Below are 19,305 nucleotides of genomic sequence, written 5' to 3' on the forward strand. Positions count from 1 at the left end.
AAAAAGACTAAGGTAACATGCTGAAATGTCAAACATGTATACAAGAGAGGATGAAAGACAAATTCTTACACAATTTTCCTAACATCTGAAACAACTTATCCATGTGCCCATCTTCTGATACCTTCCCTTTAAATTACACAAATAAGAACAGTAACTAAGGGAGAGTTTCTAATGGCATATTTAGCCATCACTCACCAATTCATCTGCCAAATCCCGGTCCAATTGATATCCAGCCTTGGCCATCTCCAGCTCTTTCCTCTTCCTACCCAATGGCTCTAGAAGGTCCTGAAATCGCCTTTCAATGATCTTATGCTTGCTGTCCACTTCATCCATGTCTCTCTTGACTGGAGGGGCCTGAGAAAGCAAGCCTTCCATCTCTTTCTTCCGCAAGCTGACTTGTTCATCCAGATGCTGAAATGAGAGATCTTCACATTTTGTTGTCTTGTTGAGATGTATATTCTTAACTCCATCCCTCAGTCATTACATGGGGTTAGATATCACTCCTGTTCCCATGTAGACAAAACTTGAACAACAGACTGCAAATGTTGCTTTCAGGTTATTTAGGGGTGATTTGAGAAAGAGGTTGGAGATTACAGCAATTTACTACAATAGTTAGTAAATTGTGGCTCCCAGGCATTCCAGTGGCTAAATTTCAGATCTTTTCTGGAAGTTTGGGACTAGTTCAAGAGGGTGAATAATAAAAGTCTTCCTTTCAGAGTTATCTCCCATTTCCATTCTCATCCTTAACCTCCCCATAAAGTGGACCACAACATTTGGCCATGTTCCTTTCTCTAGCAGTCCTACATCTTCAATCTCCTGTGGCACTCTAGGCAATCAGGAGGCTGAGCTGTAGGCTTGGAAGTTGGCCTCCCTTAATCTAATAAATTACTCCAGCAAGTAAAAATATTGCATTGCAATAGATATTTGTGTAATCGTACTTTATAAAGTACTCTGAATTTCAACTGATGCACAGTTCAAGAAAAGGAATATTTTCCATTTACAGAAAACTGATACTTAAAACTTCATAAATTATTAAATTATCACAATAGAAGTATTTGATTGTGGGGAAATAATATGGATTGCATAAAACAAAGAAGTTTAACACTAAGGAATATTGATAAAGAATTTTGGGAAGAACCCAGGAGGAGGAACAATTCCTGCTCATTTGTTTCCCTATTAATGTCTATTTCTTATGTTGTTTTTCCACTACAATTGGGATATGCTGCACTTTAGATATGAAACCAAAAAGGTGCTTCAGAGTGGGTGTGGGTATGCACAGTGCACTTGTCAAGGCCTTCTTTAAAATGCTTAATCTTTTTCTTAATTCCACAACAGCTGCAAATCCAAACTACAACAGATATCTACCCTGTAGCTATTATTCGCCACTTCATATAAATCCTCTCTGAGAGAAAATGCCAAATGTGTCCTGAGAATGCCTGACTACATGCTATTGAGTTAAAGTGAGACAGGGACTTCAGGAGGACTGTTACTTACTTTTAAGTTCTTTAGAAGGATGTTGACACTTGTGAGGTCTTTCCCCTGGATATCAGATTTTAACTGCTCCTCTATCTCACTGATCCATGCACTAAGATCAGCATAGCTCTGTGCATAGAGGTCAGAGCGGTTAGCATCAAACAGGTGCTGTGCCTTTTCCTCTGTGGTTGCCTGCAGCATGTCCCAAAGTTGGTGCAGATTCTCTAGCTTCTGGAACACAACATCTTCATACTGGGGCTTTTGCTCTGCCAACTGTTGTCCTTCCTGGGGGGGGAAAGAATACAGAAGAGGAGAAATGTAATTTATTCTCTCTCTTTTATAAAAAATATAGGATGAACATATAGATAGTAGGAGAACAGTGCTCTCTAGCCAATTAGCAACGCTGTGTTTATAGTGGTTAGGTAACACAAGTATTGCTGACAGTGAATTGAAGGCTGGATGAAGGTCCTTTCTGTGGTCCCAGATTCCAGCCAACTCTCACTTGACATTCATAAAGAATATTTTCCATAAGACTGAAGAAGAGACAAAGGAATTGGCTCTCCTAGATCAGTTCTAACTAATCAGGGAGAGCTGGTTGAAGAAGTAAAACAATGGGAATTTTAGGAGGAAATGACCATGTCACCTTGGGGTTCAAGGTCCTACAGAAAAATAAATTGAAGCATAGTTATACATGCATACTCAATTTCAGGAACACCAATTTCAAGCAGTTTAGAGAAATATCCTGTCCCATGGACATAAATGTTTAGGTCAGAGAGAACAAAAGAGTGTGGAGAAGTTCTAAAAAATAAGATACTGAAAGTATAATTTCACACCATTTCAATCAGAAGAAAAAATGGGCAGCTTAGGAAATCACTGTGGATGCATAGGGAGCTTTCAACTGAGCTATAAGTTAAAAGGGATATGTATAGGAAATGGAAGATGGGTACAGTCACCAAGGAGGGAATCTCATGGGGATTCATGGGGATCAACAGCTTTAGCTTTGATGGCAATGTGACTGCTTCTGAAGACCATCTGCTGGGAGACTAGTCGCTTTCCTTCTTGAATTGGCTGGCCACTGTAAGAACAGATTGCTGGACCAGATAAGTGAGGGGTCCAATCCAGCCTGGCACTACCTATGTAAGTATACTACCAAATTTAGTGGGTCCCAGGAGGCGGGCCTTCTCTGGTGTGGCTCCATGCTTGTGAAACATTCTCCCCACTGAAATTAGGCTAGCTTATTCCCTGCTATCATTTAGGAAGTCCCTGAAGTCCTGGTTATGTTGTCAGGCCTGGAGCTCTTTGGGAATGGGAGGCATTGTTAGATGGCTCCACTACGACTGACATTCTCGCTCTCTCTGCTGGGCTGGTATATTTTATAATATATACTGTATTTAGATGGGGAAGAGAAATCTGCAGTATTTCCAAGAGCTCTCGTGAGACAGGATTTTTCAGGATTGTTACAGAAGACAGGACAAAAACCACTGTGTTTAAATTACAAGGAATTGGATTTAGGTTGGAAACCGGAGAAAAAAATCCTAGCGGTAAGAGCTGTTCAGCAATGGGAGAGACTGTGCCTCTGCAACCTTTTCCGCCTTGGCTGCCAAAGAGCACAGAACCTCTCTGTCTAGCAACCAAAGTTTTCTTTTCTTTTTTAGGCTCAGTAACCTCTGCTGTCTTGTAAGGCCTGTTGAGGAGGAGGAGAAAAAGCAGTTGGGCTTTTCTCTTGTCCGGCAAGCATGGAGCCTTGCTGGAGAGGAGAAAAATCCTGAAAGGTTAGGCAGGGATCCTTTGCCCTCCTTGCTCCTCTTCCTTTCCCCTTCTCCCTCCCTTTCTTCCCCATCTATGCTTCCCTCGCCTGATGGCTGCAGTCCCACCCTCATGGCCTGATTTTGAAGGTGTGGGATGAGGAACACCAGGAGCAGTGGTTTTTCAAAAGTGGTACACAAGAGCAAGGCACATTGCTGAGCATGTGGGGAAAAGCACATGGAGATATCTCCCATCATGATTCTAACCCTCATGCCTCTGATAAAATCTCTTGAAACTACAAGTAGTTCCCCTCACTGGGGAGGAGAGAGCAGAAAATTGATGTAGCACATTCTGTTGCTAAAGCTGTTATACACCATGTAACTAAATGCATCAAAACATCCTGCTTGTTTTATGAGAAGCTGTCCAGTTTTGGGTGGGGGAAAGAGACAGGTGGCTTAACCCGTGCTTCTCAAATGGTTTCCATCTGGGCTGCGGGGGAAGTGGGAAAATCCTATTATAAAGCATCTACTGTTTAACTGAACAGGGTACAGTAAGGAAGTCTCTACTTCCCCATTGTTCCTGTTTCAAATAGTAATCCCACATCATGTTTTAAGAGTAAAAACAAAAAACCTGGATGATTGTAACACAGTAACCTCTTATCTTGTCTGGTCTAAAGACATACATGCACAAAATTCCTGTAAACTTTACTTTTGCATGTGCAAAGAAAATGTAAAGTATGAATGCTACAAATATGTTTTCACATGTACATACTGTATTAAAGAAACACACTATATATTTTGTCAGACAGTTGGCTTGACCACAACTTTCCGCATTTGACTACAAATGTGCAGATATGAAGCTGTGCTTTAGCCTCCCAATTTGCCATTATGTGAAGTTAGTGGTATGCATTACAGTTCTTATACAGTATTACACTACACAAACAAGTTTTTAAGAATAGCACAGCATGATAAAACTTCACAAACTTCAGTGTAGCATTCCACTTGGCGGTGAAATCAGCTTGGTGATTTTGATGTCACATCAACTTCCAAGGATTTTTATACCATTGACCATTCATTGACCATTTAACCAGAGATAATTGCTTAATGAAAGCCATTACAGCAGAGTTAGTAATCATTACATGTTTTTCTTTGCCTCTGTTGTATACAGCTCAGCATTTGTAGATAGGCACAGTTTACAAGAACTGTAAAATGTATACATGGTTAAAATAAAAACGAGTAAATAAAAAGGGTAGCTATCTCCAACCCTTTCTCAAAAATTCTACAAACATGAGGAGCCCCCAAAATATTAAGAAGTGGGAGTGGGAAGGAAGACCACGCTCATGCTGGGGTGAAGGGGGGTGGGGTGGGGTGGGGTGGGAAGCCATGTACCTCATCCAGCTTTTCTAGCCACCCTTGGTTGGAAGCAAGTTCCGCCATAAAAGCCTGATGCTTCAGCCATTTGCTGTGCAAATTCCGTGCTTCGTCATATGATATGTCTTGAGCAGTAAGCATCTTTTCTTCAATCCAGGTGGTAAGCTATCAATAAAACAGCATTAAATTTAAGAAGTTTGAAACAGGAGATGTTTCAGGCTCCTGTAGCAGTTTGCTGAAAATAGAAATCTGTGGTCTGTTACAGATATTCCCAGACACTCCCTTATTGTCCTTTCCAACTTGTTGCTGCTCTTGTTTTCTAAAATAAGTTTTAGATTTTCTTTAAAAAGCTTGGCCAATGGCAGGTTTTGCTAGAAAGGGAAATGCAGGACCAGCTAACCTAGAGTATGCATTTCCTTCCCTTTCTCTGGATGATTTTTGGGTTTCATATGAGCCCAAAGTCTTGTGGGGGGGGGGGAGGAATTGGGAAAGGAGGAGAAAAAGGGAAATGGTAGGGCTTGAAAGCTGATGCTTTATTTTCCAGCCACCTTTCCTTTTTTCTTTCATCCAAGTAACAGACAGTATGATTTATTTAAATTAATTAATTTAACCAATAAGGAAAAGTTTGTTTAGAAGAAAGGGCTATTCAGCAAGTATGAGATGAAAACAGAATAAAATCATTTACCACTAGCATCATCCAAAGCTATAACCACTCTTGGGAGAAAAACAGGAAAAGCAGATTCATCCTAGATTAGCAGTAGTAGCTATTTCAAAATTCAAAATTCTTACCTCTTGGCAATTTTGTAGGAAATTCTGCAGGTCATTATTGTCCTTCAGTAAGACAAAAGCCTCTTGTGATTTTGTGACATTTGTCTTGTACCTAGAAATGGCAACAAATGTTATTACTAAAGAAAAATGGTTTCCTGCTTCCTTCACAATAGTAGCCTGCAATTTCAGATTCAGTTTTCTCACTTGTAAACTGCAGGTCTGAATTCATTGAACTCTCACATTGACATTACCTTTCTTGAATCAGCTGAACTTTTTCCATAATTTTATCAGAGTAAATACTTCCATCAGCAGCAAGCTTGCTCCCAGTATCTATCAAGACAATAATCTTTTCTTCATTAGCTTCCATATTAGCAAGGAAATCTTCAAATTTTCGTATAACAGCTTCTGATGCTTCCAAGGTGTCTGGTGGCTCAGCGTGGGCTAGCGTATATTCCTAAACCAGATGTTACGGGAAAAAAACATGTAAATGAGAATACAACATAGGCATTTAAAAAATACTGATATCATTACTACATGCTTTATACTGCATATAAAGCTGATTTCAGTTAATGCAGTCTCCATATTAAAGTGAACATGATGAATCATATGCATGGTAGCTATAGACTTGAAATAGGCTAAAAGTGGTTAAATGGTTGGGTGGGCCAGCTGCTAAACATAGTTCCTGGCTTTCATCAGGCATAAACATATTCTGTTTCTGCACTATTTCTCAAGATGTGCAAAAAACCTATTACATAGCTGACACAGAATGGGCAGGGAAACCTTCTTTCTTGGGCCATTTGATATGCTTAGAGGACATACAAGTCCATACTATAGGCTCTACACATGCATGTATATTAGCCAGTCTGCAAATGTGATTTCCTATTACTGTACAACCTGCCACTCACAATACTCAAGCACAAGAATTCAATCTTGTGACACTACATTAAGACACATTACCTGATTGGTAAGAATAATTTCTGCTTGTTTTGCATCTTTAAGAAATTCCTGGAAGCCAAGACACTGGTTGAGGAATTTCTCCCTGCTATCCCACATTTTACATAAGGCATTCCAGCCTGTCTCCATGCCCTGTAGCCGCTGTTCCAGTTGCTGATACTCCATATCTGTCTGGCCCTGAGTCACTCTATCTCCTATCATCTTAACATTGCTGTAAACATCCTTGTGTTGATCAATCTCTTCCTTAATTGCAGCATGATGCTGCAGGAGATGCTCAGCTTCCACCAGGGAGTTGGGCACCTCTTCTGAAGCAACAGCCTTTTGTGCCTTGAAGAGCCATGCTTGGAAGTCATCTAGGTCTTGTAAAAACTTGTGCAACTTGCTGGCCTCTCCAAGGGAAGCCTCCTGGCTCTGCAAAGTATTTTGGAGGTCCAGCCAGACTCCAGAGACAGCTGTTAGTCGACTGTAGATATCATCAGCTAGGTCAGGCTGCTCTTCAGCAAGCCTATGTGCCTCCTGCTGCAGGACCGTAAGCCTGGCTTGAATGGCTGCTAGGTCACGTTCAATGCCATATAATTTCCTCTGCATGGCAATCATGCCTGCCAGGTTTTTACCAAGGTCTTGTGTAGATTCAATGACTTTGGTTTTTTCCAGAATCCATTTCCTTGTCTCCTCACAATCAACGCAATAATTGTGGAGGCTAAGAGCAAAGTCAACAGCTTTTCGCCTTTGAGCCACCATTTCCTGGAAGACCTTCCACCTAGGACACAAAACAAAATAAGCACTGTTGTGATGAAATAAATGCCCTCCTTTAACTTATTCTTCATGTACCTTTTTAAAAAAAGCATATACTTTTACAATTCACACCACCACTTTGGTGACAAACAGGTGAAAGTTTAGAGCAGAAAAAGAATACAAGAGCAAGTAACAAACTAAACTATCTAGATACGAAGCAGGAGAAGAACCAGAAAGAGAAGAGATAAACTCAGTGGATGAACTCAGAGTAGGAGCAATGAAATGTTGAACTATATTTATCTCAAAATAAGCACAGAGGAAAATATACCACTTAACAAAGTTAAGTCTGGTTTCACCACAGGGATACCTATTTACCTACTCCCTTTCCTTCTCTTTTCCAGGAATCCAACTTTGGAAGCAATGCATTGTACGGGGGAAGGGGAATGGGGAGAGGAAATGGCCACTGATGCATGGTGGGTGAACAAGTGGCATTCCCTCAGTCTGCCTTGTTTGCCTAATGGTGTGAAGACAAACTGACTTTTTGTCCTTGTGTATTTATAGCAACACTTGGAAACTATAGGTAGACAACTGGGGAGAAACAGTTGGAGATAAATAAGAGAAACTATTACCTGGCATTCAGATGTTCTTGGCACTGCCTCACTTTCCCACTGCGTGGATGGCCACTTTTTATTAGGCCACTAGCAGCTCGATTGACCCCTTCAATCTGAGAAGCCAGGCTGTTTATTTCCTGCTCCAAAATATCAAACCTGTGAGAAAACACTTTGAATGAATGCCTTTTGAAACCAAACCCACCACATAAAAAGCTTGTAAGAAATACCATCTAGGGTCCAAGTTACATGAATCCAACTTGAAGATAGTAATAAAGGTGGTCCTTGCTTAACAACCACCCATTCAGTGACCGTTCAACCTCCAATAGTGCTAAATAAGTAGTACTTACAACTGGTTCTCATAATTATGTTGGCTGCAGAGATCCAAAGGTCACATAATCATGATCAGGCAATTGATGCCCAGCTCACAATTACAATGTTGCAGCATCCTGTGGTCACATGATTGCCATTTGCGACCTTCTTTGCCCGCTTCTTACAAGCAAAGTCAATGGGAAAGCCAGCAGGAGGTTGCAAATGGTGACCATATGAAGTCCTCACTTAACAATCCGCGGTGATTTGCTTAATGATGGCAATGGAAAGTGCCGGAATTTCCGTCGCTAAGCAGCAGGGTCACGTGATGTGCTTTACAACTGCGTCGCGTAGTGATGGAAGTTCCAGTCCCAATCAGGGCTGCAACTAGGGTCTGTGTCACCTGGGGCAAACATGGATTCTGCACCCATTTTGGCACACCCCCCAGCCGCCCCCCCCCCGTGCTCATTTTGGCGCCCCACCAGCGCGGTGCCCGGGGCACATGCTCCGGTTGCCCCCTCCCCCAGTTGCAGCCCTGGTCCCAATTACCATTATTGAGGACTAGCTGTATGTAGTAATGACAATGACGTCTCATGCACAACAGCTAGTGTCTCTAGAAAGAAGAGAATCCAAGCATAGAAGCAGCACCTGAAAAATATTTTTTCATGTTCTTGACTGCAAAGGTATAACAGGCTTAGGAGTCTGTTCTTTGATATGGAAAGATAGACCAGCTGCTTTGGGCTGGTTCAGGCCTCTTGAATGTTTCTTAGTTCTTCGCTGTTATCATTTTAGTGTCATTTCACATTTCCTATCAAGGAAATCACTTCATTGTTGTCAGTAGTAAGAAACACTACGCAGATGAAAATAGCGTGTGATTTTTGCTACATAAACACATTGGGCATTCTGGTTACCATAGTGAAAAACAAATGCATACTACTTTCATCTCAGATAATAGTTCATAATTTATTCAATGTGGATTTTATAGTATATAAAGTAGCCCTTAGTAATTAATCTGTAAGTGCCCTGAATAATTGACTTGACCATTCATTCATAAAAATGAAGTTATCTCTCTTTCAATTTTAGCTGCAATTTGTGTTCATCTATACATACCAACAGTTGCAAGGTCATATGTAAATCTGTTCCTAGAAAGGATTCTTAGAAACACCCAATAGCAAATCATTGCATTGGATCAAGATATGATGGGTTCCACAGCTGAAACTAAGTGTCTTCTTAAAAAAGGCTGTAATAGTGCTTGGGGATGCTGAATCGACATACAGAGCTTGCTGCTCACCTTGACTCATTCACTATTCACAACACCCAAAAAGTTAGGGAAAATCTCTTACTTCTACTTAATTGTTTTTGAATTTAGGATTCTATTTATATTTTTGTGAAAGAAGGACTGTGCTTATGCTTAAGGAATCAAGTCAGGTATCTTTTTTTAAGCTTTGAATGCTTATGGTACCATACCTGGTTTTGGCTGGTGAACACAGACACTGTTGTAGCCTTACACTGAAAAATACCTGTGTCTCAGGTATGTTAAACTGGACTTATACATACAGTGTTTCTTAAAAGTTTGTGAAACATATTGACTTTTCAATATTTCTGCATAAATATGACCTAAAACATGATCTGTTCTCCACACAAGTCCTAAAACTAGATAAAGAGAACTCAATTAAACCAATGATATTTTTTACCTATGCTGCACAACATCCAGATCTTCCAAGGTATCAGGAATCTCCATATGCTCCAGCCATTTCTCTTTCTCACTCATCCAAAGCTCACATGCATCAGTCTCACTTAATATAGTATAGAGATCCAAAGCATCCTGTAGCTTCTGCCTGCGCAGATCTGCTAGAGATACCACCTCATTGTACATTGTCTGGATAGCCTTGAGTCTGTTCTCAAATCCTGGAACATCCCGGAATTCAGCAGGGAAGCTCTGTGCTTGCCTATTCAGGTTGTCCATAACTTTCTTATTGTTTGCTACCTCATCCAAGAGATCTCTGTGCTTTTTAACCAGGGCTAGCGTGGAATATTCATCATGTCCCACATCATCACTGGATACCAGCCGATTAGCATCTTGGAGCCAGGCCATCAAGTCATCTGCATCTACCTGGAACTGGAAAAAGCTCTCTGCATCCTGTAAGTTCTTCTTGCGGAAAGCTGCCAATTCCTGCAACTGGGCCCAGAGAGCTTTCACTTCCTCAATCCTACTACAGATTTTTGATGCTCCAAAATGCTTCTCAGCAATCATGTTTTCTCCCTCTTTGATGGTCTGCTTCAGGTGGGCCCCTAGGCCACGTAGCTCATCTTCAAAAGCTTTGTGTTTCCTCTGTAGAATGAGGATACTGGTGAGGTCTTTCCCATAGTCCAGGGAAGAATAGATCTGCTCTTTCTCCCTGATCCAACTTTCAGCTTCATCCAGTTCCCAAAAGAACTTCCACTGGCGCTTGGATTGGTCAAGACGAGCTTTCCTTTTTGCAGCTAAAGCAATCAGCTCTTGGTAGCATAGTTCCAGGAGGTTCACACGATCACGAATCATTTTGGGATCACATGGCTGATAACCTGCACAAGGTGTGTGGGCAAAAATTACAACTAACTGTAATACAGAACACATTTTCCTTTACATCAACAATCCTATGGTTTAAATGTTGGGGTACAATTCACATAATAAATGGGAATTACCTCATAACAACTCTGCCATTTTTGTTGGTTTTAAAATCAGGAAATTTGTGAATTGCAATTTTGAAGAGGAACAATGCAAACCAACCAAAGAATAAAATAGGAAATACTTCAGAAATGGTGGTGTGCTTATTGAAAAAGAATGATAGCTTTTCTGGTAATTGCTACTGAATATAAACATTTAAGGATACCTGAACATTCCCAGCTTAAAGATATACCAGAGGAATGTTTAGTTTCTAATAATTAAACAAAACAAGTAAAGGCTTTTTTTTCTTTCTTTGTTAATTAACAGCAAAAGCATGGGAGAACAGGGAGCTACTGTCTCTCCTTGTCAATGATGCCACAAGCACTCTAAAAGTCAGGAATACTAGCAAAATCCACCATATCCAACCACAATAACTGACCAGATTAATAATTACATTATTCATAAATGCCATACTGAGAATATGTCATATTCTCTATATAGGAGAATATTCCTGGGGAAAAAATTGAGATTGTAGAAGAAATTAGCAAAAACTGGCAATTACCACACTAAACAACACTATGGAAAGCTTCCCAGTGTCATTCAAATTACATCATTCACTCGTGTCCAGAGTTCAAGCAACTAGAAGCCAAGAAACAACCAGCCATAGTTCTAAAGCATATATCCATCACCCTGCGGTTCTAAGTTTACAACCAAGAGAGGTCCTAATTGAATGTAATGGAGTACAGCTAGGAACTCATTCAATCAGTGACAGAATTGACCAAGTAATGAATGTGAATCACTTCAAACAACTACTAAGAACAAAAAGCTTTCCAGATATAGGCTGTCCCTCCTCATGCCTTCCTCTTTTATATAGATTTAAACACCAATGATTTGCTCATTCTTAGCAATTTGGCAAACACTTACCTTCTCCATTGGCAAATTTAAGGGCAGCTGCATTGACAGCATGAATCTTCTCTGCCTGAATAGCCATGTCAGCCTCCATCAACTTGTGCTTCTGAAGCAAGTCTTCTGCTTCCAACAGATGCTTCCCAGTTTCAGGAGATGAAAGTTTTACCTGGAGAAATACAAAATGAAACTGCATCTCCCTTTCTCTTAAACAACTAAGCATGGAATGGAGACTTGACCCTTTTTTCTTTTAGAATAGCAGCTTAAGATGTTCCTGAACAAAGAAGCAGGAACAGCCCATGTTTAAGAAAAGCCATTCATGGAAAGATTAAGGTTATTTTTCTTTTCCTGTGGGGCTTATAATACAGTATTCTGAATCCTGTTGGAGAAGACACTTGGGAAGACAATTTGGATGGAGAAAGGGAGGCATGCTCTCTTGAAACAATGGAAACTGTACTCCCACACAGCTGGTGATTACCAGTTTGATGAAGATGCCTTAGTCAAGAGGACTTTCAAATTAGCTTTCTAAATGGCTTGTAAAATGTTGATCAAGATATTTTTAAGGAATTGGCTAGCACAATCAATGCTGCAGAAGTTGGTCATTTATCAGTCTGTTTTCATCATGTGTATTTTATCAGACTTTAAGGAGCATAGTAAGATTCCTTAAATGTATCAATAAATTAAACTAGTGTTATAATGCAGCACTTGGGCCTCCATCCACATTTTCCAATTTATCTCCAGCAACCCACAAAGTCCTACCCAGGCCCTTCCTTACTTTCATCTCATCTATCCAGTCAATGCTATGCAGCATGTCCTGAAACAGCTGCTGCAGTGTCAGGTTCATCTCCAGCCTCTGGCGCCGTGCTTGCAGCAGTTCCAAGAGGTACTCCCATAGTCGTAGGATACTGTTCTTGCGAGCATTGATGCGCTTGATGTCATGGTAATTCTCTACCTCCAGTTCCTTGGCCACCTCCTCTATGGCCTGTACCCGTTCCTTATAGGCAGCTGTGTCAGTTTCAATGGCTTCATGCTTCTTCTTTGCTGCCTCCACAGCTGGCAAATCATTTCCAAAGTTATCCTGCCCCAAGTAAACAAAGTTTTGTCAGCAATATCTTCACTGCCTATTGTCTCTCACAGTGAATACCACAGAGTGAAATGCATGCATATAATAACAGCACAGCTTTTGGTGCAAATACAGTACGTGAGTTTTTAATGGCCATTTAACTGCTTGTTTGTAACTGACCTATTATAGTAGGCTGAGATAATATAAGGGTGGGCAAAGGATATTTCTTTGCAGAGCCACCTTGATTCCAAATATAGGATCGAGTGCCGCAATACAGAAAAGAAGCAGGGCACCACTTCACTTTGTAAAGCTGCATTGAAGCAAACACCTCCATAACCTAACATTTAAACCCCTTGGACAACAAATGATGCTCCTGTATGGAGAAGTACTGAACCACAAAACTGCACCATATGCAGGTCAATACTTTTATCCAATAAATATCTGCTCGTTAGAATTATAATTATGAAGCATTTGATAATTCATTCTATTTTCAGGACAACACATGATCTGAAAAAAAAAAAGGCAATATACATTCAAACTAGGAATGCAGGCCATTTTCAAAGAACAAAGGATTTGTGATATTTTAATGAATGTATCATAAATGCATCTCACATGGAACTCACAAAGCGATGGATGTACCGCTGGTATAATTTGATCAACTTGAGTTACATTAGTGTACCATGCCACAACTCTCTAAAATCTTAAATTTTTGAATTTATTCTTCACCTAACTTCCACCAAACTCTCCCCTGCTAATCCTCATCCAGAAAACCTGTTGCAAAAACCCAGAGCTTGTGAAAAACGATTTCCCTTTATATATTAGATGTTTGCTGCTTGGGGTCTCCTGATGAATGTATATACTTGATACGTGTACATACTACTTGATGGGAGATACAGTATTCGCTCAAATGTACACAAAATTCCTGCATGGCTCAGGCCACCAACTGTTCTGAATGTAAGAAATACTATTCCCCAAGACGACAAGCTCCAGTCACATTTTGTGTTTCCATTAAAGAAAAAAAAGTTTTAAAGTAATTATTTATTACCAAGTTACCAACTATCAAAACACATGGATTAACTGCATTACATGCAGAAGGTTTTGCAGACAGTATAATTACGCATCCAGCAAAGTCCCAGTTAGTTCTTTATTACCTGGGCAACCAGGCGCTGATTTTCACTAAGCCAGGTCTCTCGCATTGCTGCCTTGCGATCAAAGCGTCGGGCAAGTTGCTCCAGCTTCTCCTGCCTAATGAGCTCATTCCTCAGTGCTAGTTCCCGTTCATGCTCTGCCTTTTCCAACTTCTCCCAGGCCTGTGCAAATAAGAATATACTCTAAATAAGCTGCAGAAACTTCTGTAGCTGTTATGTAAGTGTAAATCTATTTAACTCTCATTTTTCCAGGTTAGCTACATAACTGTACAATACCTTTCCCAAGCTGCTGTTTACAGTTTTGCTACAATGACATTACATGATAATGCAGAATGAAATTAGAACACAATTAGGAGTGCGGCGTTTGTACTGTTTTAGTTCTTCAGTATTATTAAACCAAATCATACGGATGTATGAGGATGTATCTCTGTAGCTCATTATGCTCTGATGGGCAACAGACCCCCATGACACAAATCAGAACTTTTCTTGGCCTGCTACATGAAATTCAAGACTGAACCTGTAATCTTTTGCATGTAAACAAACACTCTCCCACTATGGCCCTTTCCCAACCACCAAACCAAGGATTAAGAGAGAGAGAAGAACGCTCCACTGACAGATTTCTTGATCTACCAGATCTTCTGTTAAAAGACTCTATCTTAGATACCCTGTTGATGTCAGATACTAGTTTTCCTTCATGAGGAGTATACACTTTCTGATTGTTGGCTCGCATTCTGGACTGGATGGTAAACAGCAGAACTTCTAAGTTCCCCTTCTCTTGAAATCTAGAACACACAAATATAAGAAAGCATCCTTTGAGTACAGAAGATCTCAAAGAACAGAGATGTAATGCATGCCACACTATCACTGAAATATATTATTCTGAAGCAGGCTCTCAACTGAATAATTAAAAAGTAATGCTATGCATGAAATATCTTTTCAGTGGACTAATTGGAGTTTAAGGTGACTATTGCAATTTATAAAATATTAAGGAAAGAACTAAGAAAGATGGCTTTAAAATTCTGGAATTCAATCCCTTTACAGCCATCAGCTGACATCCAAACCTACTGATAACTCAGGCAGATCTTCTAATCAGTTCTTTAGTAGGAAAGGGAGTACAGCAGTGATTAAACCATGCTTCCTGTTCCACACTCAAATAGTTAATTTGTGGTACAGAAAAGCCTCTAACTGTACCTTTCATAGTTTGCAGAAGGAGGAATCTTGGAAAAACAGTATCATTAAGCATTCAGAAAATCTGCATTTGTCAACATGTTCTTCTTACAACAATTACTTCTTTTCACACAAGAAGGACAAGTCCATCTGCTTTCCTTTGCCTTTAGCCAAACGGATTTTTTGGCAACCCGCTTTTTTAGTCAGCTCTGTTAGAAATAGTACTCAGCTTCCTCTCTCATGGGATGCAATTATGTGCTAAGTTATTAGACGGTAGAGCATCCTTCTTCTGTTCAGTGTGAAGAAATGCAGAGATAAGAGTATTGCCACTGTTTTTGTCTAAAACCCTATTAACAGAACTAGTTTGTGAAAGCAGATCCACTGTTAGGGCAATGTTTGATTTGAGACACTGCTAAATGGGAGCTTTGAGCAGTAACAGGCATTGATACATTAGTGTGCCTAAGATCTGCCACTCGCACATTTGCTGTGAGAATTCCTGATTGCTGCTAATCCAGGTGGGTGGCACAAATTCAGGGATGCTTGGGGCAATTCCACTAATGTTTACTCAGAATTAGCTCTTAAGATATTCACTGTAGTTGACTGTTATGTATGCATATTTCAGATTGCGCTCTGTGTAATGTAATCCATATCTTAAAGGTTCTATTTCAGAAGCCATACCCTTCTACCCATTTTGCTTTCTGGAAGGAACTAACACTGGGCATCACTTGGTTCACAAATTGTTACTGAACTTTGGAGGGAATGGGAAATACTTTTCCCTTTCATCATTTTGAAATATTAAATCAGGTGACCATGCAAATATCAGCATTCATCAAATTCCTCCAGTTTGAAACAAGAGAAAAGACTGCAGGCCTGCACAAATATCTTTTTCTCCTTCAAGCTGTTTCCTCATTCTTATTCATACCATCATCATCATCTGCTAATTTTCAACACTTCTGAAAGCCTCAGATCACAGCCAGATGAGTCATAAAGCAGATAGGCACAGTTTAAGTATCTTTCTCTCCCTCTCTTAAAAGAAGGTAACCATCAGCAAAAACACTTCCTTCCAGCTGAAGGTGCTTACTTGGGTGGTTTTTCCACTGTGCGATATGTACTGAAGTACTGGAGTTGCTGCTGCACGCCTGCCAGAGAATTAGCAAACTTGCGGCTGTTGAGATTGGTAATGGTCTGTTCTATCCACATCAGCAGGTCTGAAGCCAATCCACTGTATTTATCAATCATCTTCTCAGTCTCCATTGCATGGTCCATTACCTGAGGGGAAAAAAACCTCAACAACTCATACTGCGGCTCACTTGGCACCTGCTGCCGCTACTGAAAATATGTTAAGACCTTTATGAACTTCCAGATCCTGCAGATGGAAATTTTCTACAATGTCAACAAGTCTGACTTCACCACATTAAAAATTCTGTGGGCCATGCAGTGGGTGTCAAGTCAGATTAAGAAGAATCAGCTTTATAGCTCTAAAAGGAAATCTGTGACAGCTTTCATACTGGTAGCATCTCATCAAATGTTGAGTATTCGAACAAGAATGATCATGCCCATATTCCATTCTCCAGTTCACACATCTGTATATTTATTTATACACACACATATGTACACACTCCGTAAAGCAGCCTTCCCTTATGTGGTATTCCTCTAGTTCAATTGTGATATCTCCTATAATTCCTCAAAGCATGGGTCAACCACCTTCTAACCCTGCATACTACTTGCTTCAGCCTCTTGCTAATATATGGCTGAACAGGAACCAATGAAGTCCACAGCACTACATGCAACCTGGTTTATAGAGATTGAGAACAGTGAAAGAAGGCAGCTAATTCTTTAAATAAGGGCAATACTGACCTGACCAGGGATAATAATCACAGCTCTACTACTGACCAGGTTTCTAATAAATGTTACATGGTTTTTCAAAACAGTGCAGTGTGTAAGTGCATCATGAAAAATAGTCATGGGATAAAAAACCACCATGAATTTCCAGCCTGCTAATATTTCCTCATCACCCACCTTTGCTTAGAGGAGATGACAGAAGGAATGTTATGACACAATTCTAAAATGTTAAAAATCACTTGCTCAAGAGTTATATGACTGCGTTCTTACCTTTCCAACTCTTTTCCCTTCCACAGCAAGCACCTTCATTTTGGAGAAGTAGTGATAGAAAGCAACCACATAAGTGATAATGGATTTCTCATCTGGATTCTCCGTAAAAACATCTGAGCAGCAAATAGATTTCCAAGAAAAAATTATTCGTTTGAAAGCAGAACCTGACAGCAGGTAAGAGTTGGGTCTAAAACATGTTTCCCATTTTGTAGAGCAGTTAAGGCATCAGGCTAGAAACTGGGAGACTGTGAGTTCTAGTCCCACCTTAGGCATGAAAGCCGGCTGGGTGACTTTGGGCCAGTCCCTCTCTCTTAGCCCTAGGAAGCAGGCAATGGCAAATCACTTCTGAAAAACCTTGCCAAGAAAACTGCAGGGACTTGTTCAGGCAGTCGCTAAGAATCAGACACGATTAAACAGATTTTTTAAAAAAGCCACAATCTAACAGTGTTCACCATAGGATCACCCTGCTAATTTCAAGTACAAAAACAACAGAAGGCATGGGAGTATAGCTAGGATAATAAATACTTGTTTTCCAGCATGAATATTATTTATTTATTGGAGAATAATATACAGAGCACTCCTGTCCCTGGTAAACAAACAAAAAAAGTGCAAATGATTACATTACCATCGCTAAGGTGAATCTATGGCAAATATATTTTTTTTAAAAACAGCTAACAGCATAGCAACATACATTACTGAATACCAGGACATGAGCTTATTAAACAGACCTGGTAGGTGAAACTTGTGAAACACAAACATTACATATATTAACTAGAACCTCCTCTGTTAGTTGTTGGGGGTTGGTATTGTTCCTCAGTGCTGAGGAAGAAGCAATCTGCACATACTCAAAGTAAATGTTTTTAATGTTCAAGGACAGGATCGTCATCAAAACTGGATCAGAGGTTAGCTATCACTGAATACGGGATTAGAGAAAAGTATGCCTGATCATAAATTAGCTATTTAACTGCTAGGTGCAAACTCTATCTTCCTAATCTAATAATTACTTACATTAGTAGATAAATTCAATATGTGAGTTTTTCCACCCTAAGAGTTTTCTCCTTTATACCCACAAATCAATAAAGCTGTAGATTAAATCCCTCTATTAAAATGAATTGGGAAGTTCAGCCATGCAGTGTTGAAGGATCATCAATCTCTTTGAGTACGTGAATACAGCTGGATTTTTGAGGAAGTATATGGGTACAATCACAAAATGGCTGGAGTCACATTATTGTGGGAAGACATGGTGTGCTTAATCATGGTGTACTGAATAAACTACAATATGCAGAGTCCACACAACACACTAAATCATAAATCATGGCTTACAAAGTACAATGACTTAATAATGTATGATTATAAAACTAAACAAACCAGATTCTGGCTTAGTATAATGTGTGAACTTACAGCAGTGACTGCTATGGAGGGGTAAAAAATAGCAGCTAAGGGGTGGACAATCACAATATTTACTGCTACATCAGGACAGTCCTTTGAGTCCTGTCTCTTGCTCTAACAGAAAGCTCATTTCAGACAGAGAAGGGCAGGACAACTTTCATGAATTATCCCTAAATTAAAATTAAATAAATTCTTTGAAAATCAGTATCACCAAAGTTATTTCTCCAGATAGGAAGATCTTCAAAATAGTTTTCTTCGAACACACAAAACCTTCCTGATGGCCCACAATGCAAAAAGCCCCATCCTTCATTGTCAAAATACAAAAACACACCTTTTTCATTTTTCAAACACAGCCTTTCTCCCCAACCGTTTCACTCAGACACACTCTGCAACCGCAACCCTAATTCCTTTATTATACACACTCATACCACTCACACAGTTCTCCCCTTCTCAAAGGTTGTTTCTCATTGGCTTCTCTCCCTGGGCTAGCCTTCCCAGCTTCAGCTTTCCTATCTATTCTCACCATTCTTCCACTCCTCTGCTGAGTGGACTTTTAGCCCTTTCCTTCTCTCCCCCCAACAAATTGATTTCCTTGCTACCACCTCACCTGCCAGTAATTTTTCGTGCTTTTATTTTAGTCTGATAGAAATGGAAGGCTGAGCAGAAATAACAAAGGTCAAGCTTTGAGCTATTTGGTGCTCTTCCCTTTTAGAAGAATGTTCTAGGCCCAAGTGGAGATTAAATACATGTAGGGAGTGAAGAAGAGCAGAAGCCAGAACTCTGTTGACTTCCAGCCTTCCAAGATAAAGAACCCAGGTGGGGTGGAAGGGGCCTGCTGCGTGCCAGAGGAAGTGTGGGAGTGTGCGGATACAGCTGTGCCTGCAGGCATCACGTTGCTCACCCAGCAGTG

At 40.1% G+C, this 19,305-nt stretch overlaps 1 protein-coding gene across 7 annotated transcripts in view; it reads right to left on the reverse strand.

Annotated features, from left to right (window-relative positions):
• SPTB (spectrin beta, erythrocytic) overlaps positions 1–19,305 on the reverse strand; it is a 225,100-nt gene that overhangs the window by 139,638 nt on the left and 66,157 nt on the right. For all 7 annotated transcript variants that reach the window (XR_010066841.1, XM_063288976.1, XM_063288978.1 and 4 more), the window contains 14 exons: positions 17,007–17,119; positions 15,976–16,163; positions 14,392–14,509; positions 13,731–13,889; positions 12,292–12,594; positions 11,535–11,685; positions 9,658–10,528; positions 7,676–7,813; positions 6,315–7,071; positions 5,609–5,811; positions 5,379–5,469; positions 4,608–4,754; positions 1,495–1,758; positions 196–411 (listed from right to left, as the gene is read on the reverse strand). Coding sequence is in view for 6 of the 7 variants with exons in the window: in XM_063288976.1 (XP_063145046.1) it covers positions 196–411; positions 1,495–1,758; positions 4,608–4,754; positions 5,379–5,469; positions 5,609–5,811; positions 6,315–7,071; positions 7,676–7,813; positions 9,658–10,528; positions 11,535–11,685; positions 12,292–12,594; positions 13,731–13,889; positions 14,392–14,509; positions 15,976–16,163; positions 17,007–17,119 (3,719 nt within the window). In the remaining variant the exon portion in view is untranslated. The remainder of the gene's footprint in view (positions 1–195; positions 412–1,494; positions 1,759–4,607; positions 4,755–5,378; positions 5,470–5,608; positions 5,812–6,314; positions 7,072–7,675; positions 7,814–9,657; positions 10,529–11,534; positions 11,686–12,291; positions 12,595–13,730; positions 13,890–14,391; positions 14,510–15,975; positions 16,164–17,006; positions 17,120–19,305) is intronic.

This window comes from Candoia aspera, chromosome 1 (genome assembly GCF_035149785.1).
Source record: "Candoia aspera isolate rCanAsp1 chromosome 1, rCanAsp1.hap2, whole genome shotgun sequence".
In the NCBI taxonomy this organism is placed as follows: Eukaryota; Metazoa; Chordata; class Lepidosauria; order Squamata; family Boidae; genus Candoia; species Candoia aspera.